This window comes from Patagioenas fasciata, chromosome 1, assembly GCF_037038585.1.
Source record: "Patagioenas fasciata isolate bPatFas1 chromosome 1, bPatFas1.hap1, whole genome shotgun sequence".
NCBI lineage: Eukaryota > Metazoa > Chordata > Aves > Columbiformes > Columbidae > Patagioenas > Patagioenas fasciata.
In genome coordinates, this window is record NC_092520.1 from 64,722,586 (window position 1) to 64,743,714 (window position 21,129).

General features: G+C 42.6%; 1 protein-coding gene across 1 annotated transcript in view; it reads right to left on the reverse strand.

The window, feature by feature from the left end:
• GAS6 (growth arrest specific 6) overlaps positions 1-21,129 on the reverse strand; it is a 43,005-nt gene that overhangs the window by 3,228 nt on the left and 18,648 nt on the right. The window contains exons 5-14 of the mRNA XM_065842960.2: positions 18,320-18,442; positions 16,628-16,747; positions 13,838-13,963; positions 12,587-12,708; positions 11,420-11,538; positions 10,835-11,024; positions 5,115-5,279; positions 3,412-3,580; positions 1,577-1,749; positions 562-790 (exon numbers count right to left, since the gene is read on the reverse strand). Of these exons, the coding sequence (XP_065699032.2) occupies positions 562-790; positions 1,577-1,749; positions 3,412-3,580; positions 5,115-5,279; positions 10,835-11,024; positions 11,420-11,538; positions 12,587-12,708; positions 13,838-13,963; positions 16,628-16,747; positions 18,320-18,442 (1,536 nt within the window). The remainder of the gene's footprint in view (positions 1-561; positions 791-1,576; positions 1,750-3,411; positions 3,581-5,114; positions 5,280-10,834; positions 11,025-11,419; positions 11,539-12,586; positions 12,709-13,837; positions 13,964-16,627; positions 16,748-18,319; positions 18,443-21,129) is intronic.

A 21,129-nucleotide genomic window follows, 5' to 3' on the forward strand; every position in this document is an offset into this window, starting at 1 on the left:
AACTACACATGGTGGTAGCCCTTTGGTTGTGCCCTAAGTACGCTCTGCTGGGAGGAAATCTGTTAATTGTATTGTGCTGTGATCAGTTCAAAGACAACATCAGCCAGGGAGAACCATGACGCTGGGCTTCCCAAACTTCAGTCAACATAATGTGAGGCCCTGGTAATTCCCTCAAGGAGTGCTCATACATGCTCATTACATTCGTGAAGCACTGCAGGAGCCTGTGGTTCAGCTCCTATGGATTTTACCAGGTTTAAGACAAGGACCCTGCTTACAGCTGTCTTTCGGATAAATCATTCCTATTGCCAAATAAGCAAAACTTCCTCTTTCTATGTTTGCCTCTGTCCTCAGAAAGACACAATCATCCCAGGAAACAAAATAATTGTCAAGCACACCCTCACATCTGTTAAGGACACATGACTGCATTGCAGACAAAGCTTGCTCGAGCAGAAACAGAGAAGGAGGCTTCCAGCTTGAATGAATGGAGACAGTTTTCCTGACTGGCAGCTCAAGAAGGTGAGCTGGGAGTCTGTAGCTCATGGTACAAAACTAGATGCTCACCTGGCAATCCTCCCACGTATGTCTTCACCGTTGACTGCAAAGAGCTCTCTAAGATGGACAGGCTGTCCTCTAACTCAGAGGTGCTTAGTTCACTCTCTCCCACTATCCCATCTACCCTCAGGGATAAGTGATCTTTCCTGAGGAGGATGTCCACAGAGTGTTCCTTCTTATCGCAGACATTTAATGCCAGTCTGGACACAACTGTGCTCTCCAAGGCCACAATGATAAACTGGACAGAAGGGGAAAGAAGAAAAAAGAGGCAGTGAGCAGAAATATGACTAGCCATGCTTATGCAAGACCAGGATGACCCCACTGTGGCCTTGCTTACAAATTAGCCTTATTACTATTGCTGATCATGTTCCGAGATCATTTGCATAGGTGAAAAAAACAACCCATGGGACTAATTGTTAGTTATGACCACTGTCTTCTCAGAGAGAGTTCCCAGTGGGTTTTCCAGAGGTTGTTACATTGCACTGGAATCAAACAGACTGGAGCTGCTGTACTATAAATGAAAAGTTGGCTTGTGGGTTTTAGTGAAATCATTCCTGATTTACACTCATCTAATGTCAGAATCCAGCCCTTTATTATGAATACCATTAAATCAGTCACTTCACCACTTCATCGTAACTGGCCTTTCACAGCACCTGTAGTGACACCTAAGCCTGTCTCTTTATTACCTTGGGGCTATTACTGATGAGCTCCATCCATTATTTGCTTATGGCATCAAACAGGTTCTGTGCCAGAAAAACGTAACAAAATATGCCTGCATTCAAGAGACCAGTTCCATCTTTTACCTAGACCACATTTGCAAAGAGATCCCTAGCAGTGTCTGACACATATCCAAAAGAGGGAGAACTTTGGTGACCGCCAAGCAACTCAGTCTCAGACCATGTTCTGAACTCATGGGTGCAAATAAGCAGGCAGGCAGCAAACCTGACAACTGTTTTTTGAGAATGACTTCCAGTTCCCAGAAAGTAGCAAGGAGCCTTCTCTAGAAAAATGCTTAGGTCTGTACCTGTTGTTTCAGTTTTTTTGTGGAATGATAGTCAATCAGAGACAGTGACAAAGGGACAGACGCTTCTTCCGTAACCAGAGCAAAGAGCACGCCAGTATCTGTTGCCGGCTGAATCGCAGCATTCACTTCTATTTCCCAACTTGTCTTGGTTTCATTTCCAGAAGAGGGTTGCACTGCAGAAACGGAAAGGTGTACCATGACAAACATAGGACTAACAGGTCAAATGGGAAGGTTGTGCAATTTCTGCCTGGAGGATAGATGGATGAGAGTATGGAGGGACTGCTACATTTCTTTTACTCCAAAAAAATTTCCAATGCACCTGAATATAAAAGCACAGAAGAAAATGGCATCAGTTTCCTCTTGTTACCTCCTGCAGTCTACTGCCTTTCAGAATGCCAAAGAACAAAGTTAAGCTTTTTTATTATATAGGGAAATTCAGATTCTTGTGGCTGTCAATCCAACACATTCAAAGAACTGCTGCAAGATATCTAATTTTTGCATTGTTCTTGACTGTCCAAAGATCATTGAGGAATCCAAGTCCAAATCTGTCATAAACAAAACATTTCTATGAAAGTCTGTGTTAAACTGAAAAAGGATATAAGCATACTACACTGATCACCTACCTAATAACTTCCTGATCACCAGCCTCTCAGAAGCATGGGATGTTTTATCTCACCTGCTGAACTCTGAATTAAACTCTCTGACATCTTTCTTACTGACTTACTTCCCTTATAATTTAAAAGCTGTTGCTGGCTGCAAAGAAAGATTTCAATACTGTTTCTGCAGCCTCCCTACATAGTATTATCTATGCTGGTTCACCACATCTGGAAATACAATAAAAAAGTTATTTATAAAGCTTGCCCTTACAAAGCAAAAATAAAAAGAGAGGATCATTGTTTGCAGAAAAATGAATATAAAAATGCAGGTGCTGAGGCCTCATCTCTGCTGAGTGTTGTCATCTGCACTTCAGATGCTTCATTGTCTCTACTTCGCAGCTTTTGAATCCATGTGGTAAACGAGACAACAAACACCTGATACTCTCTAATTTACAATGGCACAGCAGAAAAATCCACACAATGATGCACAGAAGGCTTCTGCAGAGGGGGACTTGCACACGAAACTAAAATAGATAGTTTGCATGAGTTTAAAAATACTGACAGTTGATCACAGATATACACAAACAGAATAACCCAGAACAACAAAAAGGAGTCTTTCTGAGTGCTAAATTAGTATGACTGAGTTCATTTTGAAACTTGTTATTATTGTATTTAGGCCAATTTCATTCAGCTTGTATCAGGGATACCCTTAATGTCGTTGTCCCAAGTGTAATGAATACCACTCAATGATTAAAAGTGAATCTGATGTTGGACGTTTTGCTACAGACAATATTGATTTTCTGTCTGTCATAAACTCAAGATATAGCACAATGGCTTGCAGCTCTCCCTCTTTAGCAGAAAACAGCGGTTAGTGCTGGAACCACTAATGCTGCTGACAGAGGGATGTGAAGCCCTGAACGCTGAGGATGAGCTGGAATCAGCCTGGATGTGCTATACAGAGAGAGCCTAATCAATCCTGGTCATATTCATGCTGGCTTTAACTATCATACATGGGCCTTCCTTCGCTATGAACCACAAGTTTAGCTATTCCCTCTCCATCCACAGCTGCCAATTTTTTCTGCATCAGTCAACACTGAGTCTGGCATACATTCAAGTTTTAAACTGCTTATTAACCAAGTATGGTTAATGGCAGGACAACAGGTCAAAAATTAAACTAAACTAAACTAAACTAAACTAAACTAAACTAAAATAAAATAAAATAAAATATAAAATACTTACTGTAAGTAAGATTAAACACAGCAAAGCCTCGGCCAGGATAGAAAGACCCTCGTCCTGCTACAGAAAAGCACTGCATCTTTTCATTCATCTTTATGGTCTCTTGGATAGTGGTGTCCTCTCCATTCAGCCAGTTCCATGCCCGCATACAACCATCCAGCCGAGGGTTTATCTAGGAAGATAAAGTAGTATCTCACATCTCAAGGTCCCGTTCAGTGAAGAGCAACTGATTTTGGGTGCAGAGAAAAACTGAGTTATATTATGATACTAAATAGGAGAAATCATTTCGATGTGTTAGGCACATGCAAACCAATTGGCAGCACCCCCAGTCCTGTAACTCCAAGCATGTAACTGGTCAGTATTCCCCAGCAAACTCCCTTGAGCCCAGCTTATCTCCAGAGCACAGGAGGGCACTAGCTAATGCAGGTGCTGATTTGATTGTATTGATTCTGTCAGCTGCTTCTACACACTGCACATCATCAGTGCAACTTACTTTTAAACCCCTGTAGTCAAGGCTTTATAACTCCTGTAATTATGAATTGCAAATGCTGAACGCTAACTTGAATTATAAAAATAAAAACACAAAACAATCCTTTGTATCATTGCAAACAGACTTCATGACACACAAGATGCTGGACCTGGTCATGGCATAAATTGTTGGGTTCTGGCTTAAGGGAGGGGTGTCTGAGCCACCAGACGGGCACACCACCCTGTACACACCTTGTTCTTGTCAGCTTCTAGTTACATTATCCTGTACCAAGTGTCAGCATTAAAATGTGAGACAGTATGTAAAGAGATGGCTCTTTGCAAAGTGTCTAAATCAGCACCATTACACTCAATTAACTGAAGCAGGGAGAGAATTAAGTGTCTGAGCCAGGATAAAAACCTCAGGAGTTTCTGGCTCTCAATCCTATATTCAGACCACACCCCAGGCTTAATGTTTCAGACAAGCAGTGTCCCTGAATGACTTTTTGTGAGGAACAGGAGCCTTCCTCGGCCGCTGCACTCCCATTCACAGAGCTGCAAGCTTGTCACCTCATTTAGAAATAAAGAGATGCCAATTTGGGTTTCAAGGTGCCAGCTCTGTGTGTGGTGGACATTCAAAACAGCCTGAACAGCAGCTATGTCAGAAACACAGGAATGATCCAGTCTCAGCCAAGAGTGCCTTAACTTTTATTCATGTGCCTGATCTACTTGAATTAGGAGGAAATAAATAAAAAAAGCTTCTGTTTCTTCCTTGGGTCTTACTAAACTGAAAGAGCAAACACAAGCAGCAAAACTGTGATACAATATGCATGAGGCATAAACTTCATTCACAACACAAAAAATGCCCCCAACACGGTTTCCAGATGTAGTGGGCACACTGGTACCCTCACCCGGGGGTCTGCCCACTGACCCACCAGGGCCACCCACGGTCTCCAAGCCAGCAGGACCACTGTTAATTTTGTCATGTGTTCCAGTTTTGTGGTGGGGTGGGATACATCTCACTCAAATTTATCAATCAAAAAAACAGAAGTCTCACCTTTGCTACTGGTTTAACCTCCCTCTATATTCAATGGACAGAAAGCTGCATCCAGAAGGTGATAATTCTACCTGCTTCAAGGCAGACTGAACTGCTCTCAGAAAGGACCTACATTAGCCCAAGAGAAGATGAAATCAAGCCCTTCAGGCATGCACAACAACATGAGTGACCATGCTATGCTTACCGGCAGGACAAGGTCCTTTGTTTTGAAAGGAATGCCTCCTACTGTCAAATTCAGCTGATACAGTCCTTTGTCGAGAGTAAACAGATCCCCTGAGACAGCTATTTTCATAACTGCATCCCTGTTGACCTTTATAACCAAACTTCTTTCGAGTTCTTCAACAGAGATCTGAAAAAGTAAAATTGCAAATAGAATAATTCAGGATAAAAAGAACTTAATATCAGCAGCTTCAACTGAAGGACAGACACCACTAGTAGAATCCTCAAGACACAGAAAGTCCCCAGGCCTCTCTGTCTACCATTTAAGTGACATTCCACCTTGATATGTAAATCTTTACTCTAGATGGAAACATGGGCTTGACCTAATGGTGAAGACAGCCCAGCTACTTCAAAACAGCCACACACAAAAAATGAGTGGATTAACTATATGACTTTTGTAGGCTGCTCAAAGCAATATGTAAACACAGTAACGAGTTATTAATGAGAAACTTCCTACTGCAGCTGCATGTGAAAGGAAAAGCTGGAAAGACAGATCAGAAGATGTCTTTCAATTGGACCAGTGAAAGATAATGCAGAAGCCTTCCAGCCACACTAAATCTACGCTTTGAATACTGATCGCTGAAAAAACAATAGAAGATGTTGTACTTGAGAGGGCAATAAAAACGTGTAATAGGCAATTATTTTTCATCTCAAAAGGTCTTTGCAGGTTTTCCCTCCATGTATCTGAAGAGCTACTTCTGGGAAGATTCTATCACAACTGAAATACTAAAAAAAAAATTGTAATTTTAATTATGACCAGGCTGCACTATAAAGCAGCCAGCTCTGCGGAGGAAGAGGAGGAGGCAAAGCATAAAGCTGACACGCAGCAGGCTGCTGAACAGCAGCATGGATTCTGTACCTTGGGACCTGGGTCCTGCTGCCAATGGGGTGTTTCTGTGGCTGTAAAGGAAAACAACCCCTTCTCTCCTGCAGAGAAGAAAGGAGTGCACCTCCTCTATTTCACTATTTTCAACACAGCACTCCTTCCCACTCCATGACAGACACCCTACCTAACCACTCTTCATTCTTATAGCTCCGTTCCCTGGGACACCCAGATGCTGCCTCCATCAGTGAGCCGCTCTACAGAACCCAATATCTGTTTCAGCAGCTGCTTAGACTCGTTCTTCCCTCTCCCTGCTAGTAGGTTATGTCATGAGCATCTTTCTCTTTGCCTTTTGAGAGCAGCTGCCCCAAAATTGTTTCCAGCAGCCACACTGAGCTCAGCCTCTGTGGCTGTGATGCAAAGGATCAGAGAGTTGAGGAGGTTTACTCCTGGACACTCCCTTTGCATTGCAGTCTTCAGCAACAAAGATTAATGGAATTTGATATTTGAGATTATTCATAGAACATCAAACTTTTTTCTTCTCCTGTGGATTCCAGTACCTTCTGGTTTACATTGCTAAAACACTGTTTACACCTGGTGTGTTGCTCTGTGCTGTATCCTATGGGACATGAATTTACTTGTCTGAAGCTTCCTTGTTTAAAGTGGCACCAACGTCTCCCCACTCTGTTCCACGGAGACACACAAGCCAGTCTCAAACAGTCTTTTTTTGAGCATTGGCAGGTGGTAAAATCCACTCCGTGGGTGGGAACTTTAGCCCACAGATCTTGGCAGCTGCAGCCAAAGTGGCTTAGCTATGCTGGCTAGCAGGCTCAAAACTCACTGGGACAGTCACTGCTGCCCTAAGGCACCAGGGTGCAGAGCATCACAAGGAGCTGAGGCAGAGCATCTCCCTGCTCCTAGCATGGATAATGGGAAGCCACGGAGCAAACAGGAACGGGGAAAAGCCAGCTGCAGCAATGCCTGTACTGTGCGTGCTCTATAAATAAATCCTGCAGCTTGCAGGGTACCAAAATTCAGGGTCTTTGAAAATGTTATTAGGTCGTATTATAAGTAATAGCATAGAAATTTTAAAACATTAGTCTGAGTTCTTAGCCACTTCTGATCATTAATATAAACAAAACCAAATCCGTGGAAACTTCCAGAGGAGAAGGGGTTAATCCCAGTGGCAGCTCTTAACAAATTCCAGTTTAGGAAATGACATTCTGCCTAATTCCCGCTGCCCTCTGGCAGTTTCAGCTGTGGTTCCTGTATGTTCAAAGCTTAATTGCTGGTGCATTGCGGTCACCTACAAACCAAAAAGGAAGGATTTTGATGGTTAGCAGACTGCTGTAATACCCTCCTCCTGGTGCAAGGAGCAGCTGCTGCCTGCCATGGTTTTGCTTGGGGAGGATCAGGCAGGCAGGTCCCACTGCTAAGTGTTCCTATACGGTTAACCATAAGGGCAGTGAGCTTTATGTTTTGGATTATGCCCTGGATACCACACAGCACAGAGCCAGCCTGTCTGCTCTTCGCTGAAAAGCAAGTGGGCAGCACTGAAAAGGGACAGGACGACAGGCAGCCACAGGGTTAAAGCCAAACACGAATCTGCTTGCGATTGCTTAACCTTCAGTTCTGACATTTAACAGTGCAGGTAGGTTATTATTTTTGCTAACCATACTGTCCTCATGCCAGTGCTAAACCAGACGTTGAAAATAAGACAAAACGATGACTTTTTTTGGAAATGCAAAACAAACAGAAGGTGCGTGTGTTCTCTACTATCATCAGTTCATACAGGCCACTTCATCCAGCTGGATTACACACAAATAACTACACCAGAAGTTTTTTCCTGAGGCTTGTTTGTCTTTGCAATGCTGGGAAAGATCATTTAAAAATAGATTAGGAGGGATCAACATCAGAGAAAATACCTAGGTAGAAATATTAGCCTGAAGTTTTGAAAATACCTTCATATTTCCATAAAAGTATGAAACTTTTGCTCAAGAGACCAAAAGACACACACTGCTCGTGCTGATTCTCATGTTTTGCTTTAAATAGCCATTGTTTTTCCATCTGTTGAAAGTCAAATAGTAAGATTACTGTTTTCTCACAATCCCTATGAAATTCCCACCAGTACCCAAACTCCATTGTTCTAGGTCTAACCAAAACTAAGGGCTTGATCCTGTGTACCCTGAAGCCTAGACTGAAGCTCCCAAAGTGCATTTGAGTCTGGACTGTGACCTCTGAAGGTTGTTTGGGCTTGTGCTTCACAGAATATGAAGCTGAAAAGTACAAATGAGACCATACTCACAATGAAATGTGTGGCTACATGTTTTACAAAAGGAGACACATAAAAAGGAATAACCCCTTCTCAACTGGACAGAGGGAAAAGGAGAAATGAGGGAAGGGATAAAATGGAGGAGCAGATTTACAGTTGTATGGCTCAGCCGTACAGGTTAAATGGCATTTAGAGAGAGGAATGATGCTGGATGTTAAGAAGAGAACACAGCACCTGCAGGGTGGAGGTAAGGAATAAGAAAGCAGAGCAGAGAAAGGAGAAATCAGCAGCACCCCAGCAATGAAAGCAGCATCCCAAGTCTCAGAGGTGTGTCAACCACAAAGTCAAGAGACCAAAGGCTTCTTCCCCCTGCTGCCATTCATCTGTGGGTAACTCCTTCTGCCTTTGGCCAGCATCAGGCACAACACCAACAGTTTCTCTCTGGGAGACAGTCACCAGAGCTGCAGGATGCCCTCTGCTTTGCCCATGCCATGCTACATCTTGGGCAGCTGCCAGGCCATGTGCCAGGCAGCACTGCTGGCTGCAGGGGCACCTCTGCCCCACCTTTGGCCTGGCTCCTGTCCACCCACACCACTCAGCTCCATCTGCACTGTCCCCAAAAGCCTTGCGGAAGAGTCTCTAGAGTATTTATACAGTCTCGAAAATCTGCACAAAGAGTGTGTTGCTGTGGCAACCCAACCCATTTGTTTGTTATTGATGGTACCTGTGGATAAGAGCCCTGAGATGATGGCTGGCAGGAGACCAATTCTTGCCTAGAAATGATACCTACTTTTATCATACTGCCTTCTCTCCCTGCAGAAAGTAAGCACAGCCTTTGTTTACCCTGTAACTCCCATGTGTTTGAGCACTTTTGTATTACTTGAAGAAAGAAAATACATCTCAGATAGCTCCCCCAAACAGGGAGAAAATTTGTAAATACTTCATAATGAGGTCTGGCACTTCACAAGTATGTTACACTCCTGTGTTAAATGGCTTGGCTCAGTAATGACTGCTTTTTGTTGTGGCATCAACTCTGCTTTTCACATCTTCTGTCACTGTGCTCTCTGTGCAGGCAATTACAATTGCCATATTTCAAATCAGGAGAACAAATCTCACAACAAATTTAGTAAGAACTGGCTTGAGGCTATTCCTACCTGTAAAGATACAGCATGCCACACATTTTATCTACAGCTGTGCTGAACCTCTACAGATCTCCATTTCAGTGACTGTAAAAGAACTGAATTAAACATCACCTCATCTGTTGGAAAAATTATCATATATCAGTAGTTGACAGTGAATGCCCTCAAGGACCACTCATTAGAAACAAATTTTTCTTCCCACCCTGTTTTTTTCTTTTATGTATAATTCTGAATTATTTTATACTAAAAAATTTAAAACAGAAAACTATTCACAATTACCAGTATGTGTAGTTGTCTCGTGTGAGTTAGCTGAAAACTTCCCACCCACTCCCCAAGAGACACATCAACTTAAAAGGAGAGGGAAAGGCAGAAGTGAAAAGGCACACATAAATTCTTAATCTACTCTAGATCATACTACAAGATGCTTTTCACGATCCTGTCACAAATGGCAGCAACCACAATGCTTCCAGAATCACCAGGTGTTCTGAGAGAGTGTCAGGAACATGAATCCTTACAAGGATAGGACCCAACATCTTTACAAGGGAAGTGGATGACTTTGGATATAAAAAAGCATGAGGAGTTTAAAAAACGATACTGGAGAATTAGAGATTTGTCGAGGGCTCAGATAATCTGAGCCCCATGAGTAAACAAACAAACAAACATATGAATAAATAAAACCAACCACGTGCACCATACAGTAAACAAAACATCTTTGGAAACTTCTTTAAGAGAACAGCTACTGAGTTCATAGAATGTCATAAGCTGGAAGAGACCCACAAGGATCATCGAGTCCAACTCCTGTCCCTGCATATGACAACCCCACAGTTCACACCATGTGTCTGAGGGTGTTGTCCAGTCTCTCCTTGAACACTGTCAGGCTTGGGGCCGTGACACCTCTCTGGGGAGCCTGTTCCTGTGCTCCACCACCCTCTGGAGGAAGAACCTTTTCCTAATGTCCAACCTAAACCTCCCCTGGCACATCTTCCTGACATTGCCTTGGGTTCTGTCACTGGTCACCAGAGAGAAGAGATCAGTGCCTGCCCCTCCTCCTCCCCTTGTGAGGAAGCTGTAGCTGCCATGAGGTTTCCCCTCAGTCTCCTCTTCTCCAGGCTGAACAAACCAAGTGACTTCCTTCTTACTGCCAAACCTCACCCAGAGAGCACCTTCTCAAACCAACATGAAGTCAGCTTAGTGCTGCTACATCTTAAAGGCACTGTGTCTGCTCTGGTCGTTCAAATTGGTGATGCAGTCTAATTTGCAATGGATAATACAATTTGTTAGGAAAAATATCCCATTCTTGCTTTAGAATGTATAATGTACTGGCATGCACTGAATGCGTAGATAGGCTGGCAAAGCATCTTCTCAAGAACACAGAAGTCTAGCTGCACTTGACAGAGCCCATCAGGAACCAGCTAAGGAAAGGTAAGACCTCAGCAGTGGTCTGGACTCACCGTTTGCCACATGCCATGGTTGATAAGCGGTCCGCTGCTGGTCACACGGCCTATTCCATTGTATTTCAGCTGCAGCTCTAGTCGTCCTTTGCGCAAAGCCAAGACTACCCATGTGCTGTCTTGATGGCCTCCAGCAAAGAAAAGGATACCTTCAGGATCAAAGGTTCTAAAGTCGAACTCAGCCACAAGTCTGACCGCACAGGTGCCAAGAAATAAATTAGTTATGCAGAGTTCAAAAACCACAGAGTACTTTCCATACAGATAGCATCAATTCTAGCAGTTATAAAGCTCCATTAAAACATACTAGCTTTTAATGCATTCCTGAAAGACTTAGCTGCGAATGTGGATTTTAAATTAGCATCAAGAGTGAAGAACACATTATTGTACTTTGGTAATTATTCTAGGGGCTCTGTGGTCAAGGTTGCCTTTCTAAATTACTGGTTTGGATAATGTTTCACCTTACAGGACTCCATAATCCAAACAAATAAGGTTGATCATAGGAATAATTGTTATTGTAACGACTCAACTCCATGGCATGCATTAAAGCAGACAGCACATTTGACTGTCATTCTAAATTGTCCTCACCTCGTCGGTTGTTTCCTTTTGAAGCGCAGCCTGATAACAGGAGTGCCACTGAACATCCTCCCCAGGTACAAGGATTTAATACTTTTTCCAACAGCAAAAGGCACACATGGTATTATGTTCTATGATCAAAACACATTTTTGAGTACTTATTCTTCTAATGCAGCAGAAAGAGAATCAGAGAATATGTCTCCTTTTCTCATGTAGTTGCTATACATAGAGTAGGTTAGGGTATTTTAATGTTTATATTCTCAAAACACAGTTGTTTTGCTACTAAGATCATTTCCTCTTTCCTTCCCTCCTCCCTCCTATGTGCCTTGGAAGAATGTTTTCCTGTTGCAAAATGAAATCATACTGAAAAGGTACAGCATAATGCTTCCTACTGAAAATGTTGTGCCTGCAACAAAAGATGTACTGAGAACTTGCTGTTAGTTGGTTTCCCAAGAGACAGCCTGTGCCACTGAAGTCCATCCACCTCAAATTCTTGGAGGACAAAAGTGTCAAGTGCAAGTGTTGGTTCATAACTTACACCATACACCCTGGAAACCTATTCACTATCCTACTTTGTCTAACTCATAGAATCATAGAATAGTTTGAGTTGGAAGGGACCTTCAAAGGTCATCTAGTCCAAGCCCCTGCAATGAGCAGGGACATCTGCAACCAGATCAGGTTGCTCAGAGCCCCATCCAGCCTCGCCTGGAATGTCTCCAGGGATGGGGCATCTCCCACCTCTCTGGGCAACCTGGGTGTTTCTTTCACCACCCTCAGTGTAAAAAACGTCTTCCTCATGTCTATCCTGAATCTCCCCTCTGAATGTCCCCAAGGACATTACCCCTTGTCCTAACACAGAATTCGGAAAAGCTTGTGCAGTCAGAGGTAATGCATCACCAAACAGAGGGCTGGCAGGGTTACTGTTGTCATGCTTTTTTGAATGGGGACAGGATAAGCCTGAGAAGACAGACTTCAAACGAACTTCCTCCTCTACAAGTGTAATGAGACCCTTCTTTTCAAGGGAGCTACTGTCCCCAGCTCACATGGCCTTGGCAATTTGATTCCCTCCTGTTGGTCACTCAGCTCAAATGGCTTTGGTCCAGAGCTTCATCAGTTATTCTTAATTGCAATGTAAAAGAAATGTCTGTTCTGCAGTTACGGCAACGAAGACTAACATACCTCACATGTGTTCATGTCCCGGGAAAGTTTCACTCCCCCTCTGCCATCGCAATGACAGGTGTAACTCCCCAGTGAGTTGACACAGGTCTGTTCACAGAGCTTTTCTTCACATTCATTTATATCTACACAAAACCAGCAAAGAAGAGAGAAGTAAGCAGCAATTGAGTTTGTCTAAACATGAATCACTTGGGAAAAACAAAAATGTTATCAGTGCTGTTTTGCAGCACCTTTCTTTTGTGCACCCTATGCTACACTTTACAGGAGAGAAGAGTTAGAATTAGCATCTACACAAATCTATTTTCATGGACAGATTCCAGCTGCCCAAAGATACACAGCAAGTCAGTGGTAAGGCTGGAAGCAGAGGTCAGCTCCTTGTCTGCTGATTCAGAGCGCTGAGCTTTAACTTCTAGACAAGGTTTCATCCCTTCAGGCCCCTTTAGCTCGCCCATGCTGACGGACTCCTCCTTCAGCTCAGGATCAACTCAGGGACTCCTTGCTCCATTGCTACTCAGCATCTGGATCCTCAACAGACAAGTAAAAGCTGAATTTCTCATTCATTACTTTCTTCTTTTCTTTTTTTTTTTTTTTGCTTCAACTTATTTTAATCCGCTTCACAAATAAATGCAGGAAAACAAATTGTGACAGCCCACACTGATCTCATCAGGCAGAGATAAACACTTAGAGCCCAGTGGGGCTGGCTGGCGTGTGATTCAAGTAACTACATTAACTTAGACAAAAGGCAGGGAACAATGCTCATTTTGGAATACTTTCAAAACTTACTCCATTGAGAAAGCTTGTAGGCAGTGTAGCCAGCAGAACTGTGCATGGTTCCAATGCATATTAAGCTCCTACTTCAGAGTAATACCACAAGACAGATTTTGAAAGAACAACAGCTACTGTAGTGTAACTTTTCTTGCCCTATAGAGACAGAAACATGCGCAGATGCTTCTGAGCTTCCACTAGATCTTGTCATAAATTAAAAAAATCTCAGTACTCTGGCTCATACAGCTTGATTCAAGTCATCAAAGATGACTGCAAACTCAATGAACTCAAAGATGACCTCAAAATGCAAACTCATTCACAACTAGGGAAAGGGAACAGAACTCGTGTGGAAGCAAGACTGAAAAAAAAAAGCTTTTACTGAAGCCTGAAACTAAATTTCTGGGGTTTTATAGCTTTAAATCATATAACATATGTATATACATATAATATATGTATATAATCATATAACAAATGTTAACATGAGCTTACCCTGACAAGTCTTTCTCACATCATCGTATTTGTAGCCTGCATCACAATGACATTCGTATGAGCTTATTAAATTTTTACAATGAGCTTCTCCACAGATGTCTGCTGATGCTGTGCATTCATCTATGTCTGCAAAACAAGCAGTTAAACAACATGACTTCAGGTGAGTATAACCACTTCACTATTTGCACGCTGGAGTGTGCTCAGGATCATGAGATACCTATTTTATTTTCATAACTGAAAAAACAATACCTTTAAGAATCTACCTTTAGGGTTAGCTAGCTATAAGAAGTGACATCAGGCTTTCAAAACCAATTTGTCTTTCTTTCTTCCTTTAAGGCCATTAACCAACAATGCAAAGTAGAGTCATGAGAAAATCTGTAAAACAAAACAACTCCCACAAAACCAAAAAAACCCCACTCCATTCAGGGGGCTGAAACTGCAGGTTAAAAAAGCAGTAAGGAGGAACAACAGTATGAATTTAAGCAAAACATAGAAGAAACACACAGTCTGTGGAGCATCACAGATTTCTGTTCTCCTTCCTCTGACAGGCAAACAATAATTTTTCACTCATTCACAAAACTAAGATCTAAATCTGCTAATCTGTAGCAGCAAAGGGGAACTGAAGCAGCACAATTTGTCACAGAGAATAAGTCATGTCTGAGAGACGTTGTGGGGTTTCACCACGAAGGCAGGCAATGGACTGGAACCAGAGGTCCACAAAAACGAAGAAGTGTTTTTATAAGGTGTTAACTAATACCCAGCAAAATCCTGGTGTTGACAAAACATTTGCAGAACACTGAGAGTTTAATGTTTACTTCTGCTTTCTAGTATATGTTAAAACTACAACTATGTGTTACACTGAGAGTTTAATATTTACTTTTGCTTTCTAGTACATGTTAAAGCTACAACTATGTGTTACACTTTGTGATTTTCCCATGTACGAGTGAACTGGCCAATGGTAGTCTATCTAGCATGTTATATAGCCTAGTCTACAAATCCACAGACAAAACCCAACTTTTTACTGTGTGCATGTAATGACAGGAAAAAATGTGAAAGAAAATAGAAATGCAGTCATAAATCTCAGGTAGCATTAGCCACAGCTGACAGCAACCTCAGCAACCAAAGGGTCACACATTGAAGCTACAGAATGCTTATACACTCTGTTCATGGTGCTCTAATAGACAGAACTAGGGTACTATACTAATATACATACACATGAAAAGAAATGTAGTTATCAACCCACTCGCCATCCACCTGTCTGTGCCAACTGGCATCAGAGGACAATTCAAAAGTGAAGCTGATTCTTCTAGGGAGCTGCTCCCATTAGAAATGGGTACCATGTTATTTATACAGTCATCACTTCTTAAAGCGGAATTGACACAGAAATAAAATCCTGGTCTTTGTCGTTTTGCTGGTAGCATTAATATGTTGCTCGTATGAGGTATGCAGACTGTTTAGAAATACCTCATCACATCCATCTGTAAGAGATATATACACAGACTTGCCTGGTTTTTCATGAGATACACATACTTTTAACATTAATGTGATCATTAAGGAGTCCGTGTCTCAGCATGCAGTTTCTTAACACTTTAAAAATCTCAGTTGCTTAAGTTTTGGTTATGTAAATTCGTTCTGCAGTTTCAATCAGATACTTCAGATCCCCACTTTCTGTTCTCAGTTGCTATGTAAAATAGCTGCCAACCCTCACTGGGGCCTTTCTACAGCTATTAATATTCTGTTGCTGTGATTTTATCCATCTGTACCTCTCTGAATTTATTAGTTGGTGCACATATCCAAATTTAGAAAAATAAAATAAGAAACACACAAAAGAAAAACAAATGGCTTTATATACCCCGACACTGTGAGACTGGAAAAAATCATAACAATGCATCTGTCCAGCCCTTCTTCCTCACAATGTCAGGATATGAGGACCGATCAGCTAAACCAATTTAGCACAATCCAAGCCACAAATCCGCTGTGAATCAGGCCTGTGTTATTATGATGTTAGAGACCAGTATGGTGTGACTGCTGACAAGCCGAGGCATGTAGTGCTGGCTGGAGCACCCAGTACAAGCCCAGCAGAGAGCAGCTCACAAGAGCTACCAGCAAGGCTCTGCTAGGCCAGGGAGTAGACCAGGGCTGCTCAGGGCCACCCAGTTCCCTGAAATACAGTCACAACTCACTAAACATCCACTGAAGGTGATTCTGCCCCTCTGCTCTGCTCTGGTGAGACCCCACCTGGAGTCCTGCATCCAGCTCTAGAGCCCTAAGTACAGGAAAAACATGGACCTGTTGGAGAGGGGCCAGAGGAGGCCACAAAAATGATCAGAGGGCTGGAACAGCTCTGCTGTGAGGACAGGCTGAGAGAGTTGGGGTTGTTCAACCTGAAGAAGAGAAGGCGCTGGGGAGACCGTATTGCAGTACTTAAAAGGGCCCTGTAAGAAAGATGGGGACAGACTTTTTAGCAGGGCCTGTTGCGATACGACAAGGGGTAATGGTTTTATACTAAATGAGGGGAGATTCAGGATAGACATGAGGAAAAAATTTTTTACAGTGGGAGTGGTGAAACACTGGCCCAGGTTGCCCAGAGAGGTGGTAGATGCCCCATCCCTGGAGACATTCCAGGCCAGGCTGGACGGGGCTCTGAGCAACCTGATCTGGTTGCAGATGTCCCTGCTCATTGCAGGGGGGTTGGACTAGATGGTTTTTGAAGGTCCTTCCAATCCAAACTATTCCATAATTCTATGATTCCATTCTATGAAGTAAACTGAGAGACCCAGCAAAGCTTACCTTCACATATTTTGCTGTCTTTAAGAGTGTAACCACTGTAGCAAGAGCAACGGTAGCTGCCAAGTGTGTTGAAGCAGACCTGGTTACAGCCACCGTTCTGCATTCTGCATTCATCAATATCTGCATAAAAAGGAAGTATTACAGTCAGCTTTTCATCTCTGTGAATAATCCAGAGGGAGAGAGTGGGACAGGAGTCGGGAAGCAGAAAGACCAAACGAGAAACACTGACATCTGCAATGCAGTGATTACAAAAAGTACAAAGACTTCATTCAAACCCTTAAAGTACATTAGCTCAAGTTCATGTAATAATAAAAAAGATAGAGAAGGAACTGTAACTGAGTACCTCCCTCACAGCTTTGAGAATGTAAAGCGTATCTTTAGCCACCGTGGGGGCGAAAAATGTTGTTTGGAGAAGCAAACTAATTATACCTAATGTATTTTATACCATAATTAACTTTTACAGTTATACTATAACCAGTACATTTGGGATGCAATCTTTAAATAAAACAAGAACAGTACATCCTTACTACTACAGAACTCATGAGAACACAAGAAGTTTTAAGTTCACAGCTATTGAGCACCGTGAGCTAAATGGTGCTCTACTTATGCCAGCAGCAAAAGCCTGTTAAATTCAGTAGAGCCTGGATTTCACCCTCAATGTCCTGTTTGTATATGGGACTCTAGAGCCGGCTGATGGGTAAAAAAGCACATTTCATGGCATTTTGTAAGAAAAAGAGGGGATGTGCTCTAGACTGATCAGTTGCTGAGCTGTCAAAGCTGATTGCATACTGATCAGACAACTGTCTCAAATGCTTAAATAAGCTGCTTCTGAGTGATCCTATAATCTCCCCACAATATTTACATCAGAAGGAGAGGCTTTGGATCTCCTGCTGTCTTGGTTGCCACAACTCTGGACTGGCTGATTGTGATTTCTGGCAATTACTTAATATTGGCAGGCAGAAAAGCGGTGGCCTTGACAGGAAGCCTTGCAGGCAGAAAAAAAAAAAACCAAGCAAAGAAACAACCAACCAAAAAAAACCACAGAAAACAAGAGGCAGGAAGATAACTTCAGTATTTCATAAAGGAATAGAGAAAGCCCTCCGGGGGCCTGGAACTTCTTGCACAAATAGCTTCTGCCTGAATATTCTCTTTAGAGGCGATGGAAATGCACAGTGGGATTAAGCAGACATGGAATAAGGTCCTACTAGCAAGGAGGCTTTAACAGACTGATTTCATTGGTCTGTGTATCACCAGACTCAGACCCCAACTTGCCTGCTGAGAGTCACTGTTCCCATGGCAGGGGTGCTAGAAAGGAGGGTGGTCCAGCTTCTCTGGCTCTGCAGTCTGTGATCTGTTACATCTGGGTTCACAGCAGCAACCTGAGGCAGGTCTGCTTGAAAAGCCACTACAACTCTATTTCTGCTGCCCCTTTCAGATGAGTGGGACAGAAAGTTGTGGCATAACATCTTAGATTACCTTGCTGAGACCAAGCTGGCTTAGATTAAAGGTATATAAAAATATTGACATGACAGTTACCTGATTCACAGAAGGGTAAAAACACAAGCAGTGTGTAACCCAGGTTCAATTCTGTTACTTTTCACTTGTGCAGCACAGTATCAGTGACCATTTGAAAAGACAGGAAAACCAAACACATCTTTGTTACAGGTATGAAAGATGATGAAACCCAATTACCTTTTTCACATGTTTTTCCCTGCCAGCCACGCTTGCATTCACAATAGAAGTCTCCCTTGAGATCTTCACATTTGACGGTCCCCTCTTTGTGACAAGGATCAGGGGAACACTGGTTTGGCAAATCTGATTTATATTAGGAATAAAAATAATAATAATTAAAGAAAAAAAACCACAACCAAAACAGAACAATAAATTCAAGGCACTGACAGCCAGGTGTTCCACTCTCATTAAAAGTCAAGAAGCTTAAACAATAGTGGAGAATCACTATCAGAAATACCTGCACCTGGCAAAACTGGAAGCTTACTCTCTGTGCTCACATGCTGAACAAGCTGTGCCAGGAATTTTGCAGAGCATGTGCAGGGGAATTCATTTCATTGCAAAAGGGAGTAAGCTACCACCCCCGTATCTGAAAGGGCACGTCCTGAAAGAAACAACTCAAAGTAGCTCATTTTTAAGAAAGTTCATGCTAGTCTCCCTGTTTTTGCAGAAAATAGAAAGCAGGTATTATAGCAACTAAAGTACTCAAGGAAGAACGGGTACTCTTTCAAAGTGCATTTGGTAGTTCAACTGAGGATCTTACTAGGGCTGATGGATTTGTTGCTAGCAAAGGTTTATTTCTGAAATTTTTGTCAGAGCTGTCCAATTTAGGCTTTTCTATTACATAGAATGAGAATAAAAAGAAATATCAATGTGTTAACAGCATAAGAGTAGCAAACCTCTAATCCAGTTTACAGACAGCACAATGTTCCTATGGGGCCACCAGAGTAAAGTCTGCCACTGATTTTTAAGCCAAGTTCCAATAGTTGGCAACAGACATTCTTCATAGCATCATAGCAGGAGAGTATTCACGAGTAGTCATGAGTTCGTAGCTATAATGTAGTAGTAACCTGTTACACCCGTGTTCTAGGTCAGTAGTCTTCAAAAAACATTAATGTGTTAACTGTTTCCACCACCTTAACCAGAAAGAGCAGTGCAGAAGCTCATTCTGCAGACCACAAAGCCCACCTAGTCAGAAGGCCTTCTTGTTTACACACCCCCTCCCAGCAGTGGGGTTCAGGAGAGACAGGGCACTTCTGCAGACTTTCTACACTTGGGTGAACTTTAGTCACAGTCCAGTCTGCCGTGCATGTCACCTTCTCCAGAGGACATTTGAACCTGACCAGAGCCTTTGCAAACCTGAATGAATGTATATTCACAATGGGACTGACCTTCTGCACTGGAGCACTTAAATGGTCAGTCCCAGTGTCTGTGCTCACCAGCACATGGAATGCACTGGAAAAGAAAGTCCTATGGCATGAACGCATGATATCCAGGCTTCTCTTCTGAAGAACGTATCTGGCAGTTTCTTGTGCCTGAGCAGCTATGCAAGAGTGAGGATAGCAAAGCTACAAGGCAATGATTCTGCCCGATCCTTTTGATGCATGATAGAGGAACTGCTGGCAGCAGCTGCAGCTACTCGTCTTAAAGGAAGCACTATCATGAACAATGCCTTCTGCAACTGTACAGCCTTGGCAACACACCCTTACTACTCAGAAGAAATCCAGTTCAGTCCAGACCAAAGGAAGAATTTGAGAAAAGTGAATCAGACAGGTACATTTAGAGCATTTGATCAGCAACAGCCCACTGCAGACCAAGTTTGGTCTGTGATACTAGATTTGCAGTGCAAGAAGTGTTCAGTGGGTATACATAAAGCAAGCAGGGGCAGCGAAGACCCCTTTTCATGCACCGGTTCTGTTGAGACCAATGTTCAGAAGACCAACATCCAGTTCGGACTCTTCACGATATTCTGAAACATGAATTGTGATGGACATAGGTGGTGGCAAGGAGGTATGTAGGGAGAAGAAGTGTTTGTTGATTAGTAGCCCCATCAGACTTCTCAAACTGAGAGAAATTAAGGATTGGATTAACTCCTACTTTTGTCAGGATTATATGGCTTCTACATGTCTCTTCTTGACTTTCTCTGATACCCTGAAAGTCATCTTCATGACAGGCTGCTTTGGAAAAAAATGAACATTTCTGCGAGTGCAAGCAGAAGCAACTTCCTTTGATGTCTTAAAAAGCACAGAGCAGCACCTTTGTTTGCACTGACTGCCTTAAATTTGAATCTCAGTAATCAGAGTGATCGAGGTTGCCCAGCACCTCTGGCGGTCACCTGGTCCAACCCCATAGCTCAAGCAAGGCCACCAAGAGCTGGTTGTCCAGGACCATGTCCACACAGCTATTCAGCATCTCCAAGGATGGTGACTCCACAACTTCCCTGGGCAACCTGTGCCAGTGCTGAGTCACCCTCACAGTGAAAAAGTGTGTCCTGATGTTCAGGCATAACCTCCTGTGTTTCAGGTTGTCCCACTGCCTTCTGGACTTTTGGACAGCCACTAAGATTGTTGCTATGTTAGGCATAAAAATAAGGCAAGACCACATACTCAAATGTTGGATAGCATTTGTGTTACAGTTATCAAGAAAAAATGACCAGATTGTTGGGCTGCACTGCACACTGAATTATCTGAAGACTGAAGTTAGCTGCACACAACCCATATTAATGGCATGAATGACCACGGATATTTCTATCACACCAATACTTGCTGATAGTTCACTCCTCTTATCATGAGAATTTGAGAACATCAGACACAGTCTTATACTCTCCTGGTGGCTTCACAGCTGTGTGCTTCTGCCAACATTGTAGAAAGTGCTCCTAATGTAAACCATGGAAAGACAAAATGGACCTATTATTTCAATTTATCTACATGACAGATTTTAGTAAAAGTATTAAAAGTAATGAAGAGCATGAACTTTTTGTGTGCGTTGAGCTA